The sequence below is a fragment of the Manduca sexta genome, unplaced genomic scaffold (genome assembly GCF_014839805.1).
Source record: "Manduca sexta isolate Smith_Timp_Sample1 unplaced genomic scaffold, JHU_Msex_v1.0 HiC_scaffold_3180, whole genome shotgun sequence".
Taxonomy (NCBI): Eukaryota; Metazoa; Arthropoda; class Insecta; order Lepidoptera; family Sphingidae; genus Manduca; species Manduca sexta.
This window is the reverse complement of record NW_023594220.1, coordinates 1,440-4,906: the sequence shown is the minus strand read 5'-3', so window position 1 is coordinate 4,906 and position 3,467 is coordinate 1,440. Positions and strand designations below refer to the sequence as shown.

Below are 3,467 nucleotides of genomic sequence, written 5' to 3'. Positions count from 1 at the left end.
CCAAATTAAATGAAATCTGTAGTAAATATTTATATCTATAAAGTCGGTAGGTAACGATTGAATGATTTTAAAAATGATTATTTTTGGTTCGTACGGGGTTTTAATTTTGACTGTTATTGACAGGGACATTTGGTAATTTTATTTGTTGCTTTTAATATTTTTAAATGTAAATTTAAATAAATTAAAAGAGCTAATTCAGTTAACTAGGCAATCGCTTGAAATTTCTGCTTAGTATATAAATAGGTAATTCTAAAAAGTTGTTCAAATTAAATTATGCCGAGATGACTAACATGGCATTTTAAGTTATTAAAGCCTTAAGCAATGTAAATAAACTGAATTATTTTTAGAAACTACCCACTTCACATAATGGGATTTGCGTCAGCAGCATAGCATTCATTCGAGTTATTTGATGACGCAGGAAAGTTTCATTACGACTGGCTCGGATAATAAGAATTTGAGTGCCGAGCAGGGTGGTATGTTCTCTGCATCCATACCACCGTTCCAGAGAAGTGGGGGTACTGAACTCCTCGGCATGCTGGGTCAGCAAGAACCACGCGCCGCAGATCCTGGTATTTTGCGAATCAATTTAATTATTTTAATTTTATATGTGTATATTTCAGTTCTGATGTTGGCAGACAATTGTGTATTGTTGTTTAATTTATTTTTTGTTAGATACCAGTTATTTATCGTGAACACTTAGGTTCCTTGTTAAGCTGCAATTTGAGTAGCAATTAAATAAACAATGTCTGTACAGAGTTTATTAAATTATAGATTTCGTATATGCCAACATTAATTGTAGATACAGATAAAAGTAGTTTTCGATTTGACTGTCTATTCGGATTAGTAGTAAAAAGAGTTAGAAAATCGCCTTTTTAAATTGGTGGTAGGTGATAGCATTAGGAGGCTAGGCAACACTGGGTTTGAATCCTAGATCGAGAAACATTGAGACGAAGAAGATAATGAGCTTATATAATATATTGATATCACATATTTTTATTAACTGAAACATTGGCAGCTCCCAGTGCGGCAGATATGGACGATATTCTAATGAACATTCGAATGAACGGCTCCGATATGCTATTTGACGAAGTAGATCAAAATCAAAACTATTACCTAGGTGAGTGTACTCGTAATGTCATACAATATTGTATTCATTATGAAATTGAAATACTTACTTATTTAATGTTTGGTTATTTAGGCGGTAACAGACCGGAGTCGGTGGCATCTTCGAACATTTGGAACGATAATACGTCTGTGTCTGGCGCTAGAAATGGCGAAATGATGGACACTTTCGATTTCCTTATCAAAAGTAAGTCAGCTAAACAAATTTAAAAACTACATTGAAATTAAAATTTATTACTTTATATTGCTTATAAACCATGGTATCTGTTTAAATTGTTATTAGGTCTCTCATCAGCAAACAACTACGTGTCGATGCTGACTCGCGAGCAATTGTCTGTGCTGCGTTCGATCCGGCCGAGTCTGCTGTACGAGTTCCTGCAGGAGGTGGCTAAGGTGCGCAGCGACAGGCGTATGCGCCGGGCCCTGCCCAACGTGAGTATCTCTGGCCTCAATTATATGCTTTAATATTTAAACTTACTTTAATATGGTAGTGGAGGTTTTGCCAAAAATCTTTCCGTCTTTGATACGAATTTCTGACTAATTGCTTAATAAATTACGCCGTTTAACCGCTCTAGTAGGGTAGAAAGTTTTATATTGATATTATCCACCCACACTGGTCGTAATTTTGTGTATTCGTATATTAGGAATGCGCTTTCTGCAAAAACAACGGTGAAAATGAGGAGTGCTATTCGTCGCACGCGCTGAAGGACTGGCGCGGACGCGTCCTGTGTCCAGTGCTGCGCGCCTTCCGCTGTCCTCGCTGCGGCGCGACCGGCGACCGCGCACACACCATCAAGTACTGCCCGGAGAACGCTGACACTGGTATGACACTTTATTCATCATAAATAAACATTTTTCTATTTCGTACTGACCTGTTTAGGTAGGTACATTATAACCCCTCATTATGTCTCGTGCTTGACGTTTCAGCCAAGTAATGAAGAGATCCCGTACTATTCGTTTTGTTGGTGCTATGCCATAGTCAATCTGTTTAAAATTTTCTCATAGCTTCGGAGCGTTCCGGCAGTCTCTCTGCTCGTCGCCGCGTGCCGCCATCGGCTTCCTTAGTCCTGGGAGGATCGACCACAAGGACCAACTACGGGCCGCTGACCCCCACCGCGCCGGCACCCTCGCCCGTCCCCACTTCCACATCCTTCTCCTCCTCATTTTGGACCAGCTTCAGCATGAATTAAAACGACTTACGCTGTTCGTATTTGATTGATTCAAAATTTGTTGAAATGCTTTAATTGATTAACTTTCATTATCTTCTTCGGTCACATTTGCAGATTGCCGCTGGTACTCGCAGACAGTAGTTACCACCATAACCACACCGTCGTGGTAGCTGGCAATAATTCTACTGCATGTAAAATTTTGTTGCCTTAATAACTTCTATATAACTTGTTATAATTTTGTACTAGAGTTAGACTACTTACGACCAATTACAACGTTTTCTATTACACAGCCCATATGTGTTCACTTAACTATTTTTCATGGTAGAGAATGTGAATATAGATTGGGTTGACGTCACGGATATTCGAATAAAGGTATGCAGGTCATACTTTATTTGAAATTGTTATAAGTGACTGACTAATGTAGAATTTAGTAAGCATACGTTGACCTTTTTATTTCGACTAGAAATGTTTTGTAAATGTTGATCTCGATGGTATGAAAAGAATTTCTTACTAAATTGAATATCAATTTATAAAATTTAAATCCCTGTCGAAAACGTTTCTATGTTTGTTTAAGCGGTGAATTTTTCATTGGGTTTTCATATTTATGCATTATCAGATGTTACGGCTCATTATTATACAGAAAAGTTTTAACCAATTGTCATCTTTTTCAAAAATATAATTCAATCATAATAATTTCGAAATTTCAATGAATTTATTGTTAATACTGATGCTCTAATAAATTACATGTATTTGTAAATCTACCGAACAACATATTATTATTCCCACAATCTGGCGTATAAACTTTATATATTATCCCTATTTTATTATATATTATACATTCAAATGTACCAATGAAAAATTTGTTTTTTAGGTGTTCCTTTCGAAGAATTGTTGCTCTTTTAAATAAATTTGTGTGCATAAATGTGTTGTTTTATTTTTGGTACTGCTACTATTACAATATATTTGATTTGCATAAACATTTGCAATGAGTTGCGGCAGTGGTGACTCTCATCTACCATGCCGAGGAAACATACTTTAAACATGAGATAATAGCTCTTTTGATGATATCGATACATTTGGCATAAACATTCCCCTCAAATGGGCTTGTTTTACATATTCTCTAACGAAATTGGTTACGTGTACAACTAATATTGCACGAATAGATATTGAATATAG

General features: G+C 36.3%; 1 protein-coding gene across 2 annotated transcripts; it reads left to right on the top strand.

Annotated features, from left to right (window-relative positions):
- Window positions 1-347: 347 nt before the first annotated feature.
- Window positions 348-3,057, top strand: LOC119192796. Of its 2 annotated transcripts, XM_037446562.1 has the most exons (7): window positions 348-569; window positions 1,016-1,117; window positions 1,199-1,309; window positions 1,406-1,554; window positions 1,767-1,944; window positions 2,128-2,325; window positions 2,406-3,057. In XM_037446562.1, the coding sequence occupies exons 1-6, from the start codon at window positions 410-412 to the stop codon at window positions 2,310-2,312; spliced, it is 885 nt and encodes a 294-aa protein (XP_037302459.1). In that variant the 5' UTR covers window positions 348-409; the 3' UTR covers window positions 2,313-2,325; window positions 2,406-3,057. The 2 variants fall into 2 exon arrangements, with proteins under 2 accessions (XP_037302459.1, XP_037302458.1); XM_037446561.1 differs by having other exon boundaries at window positions 2,128-3,057.
- The last annotated feature ends 410 nt before the right edge of the window (window positions 3,058-3,467 follow it).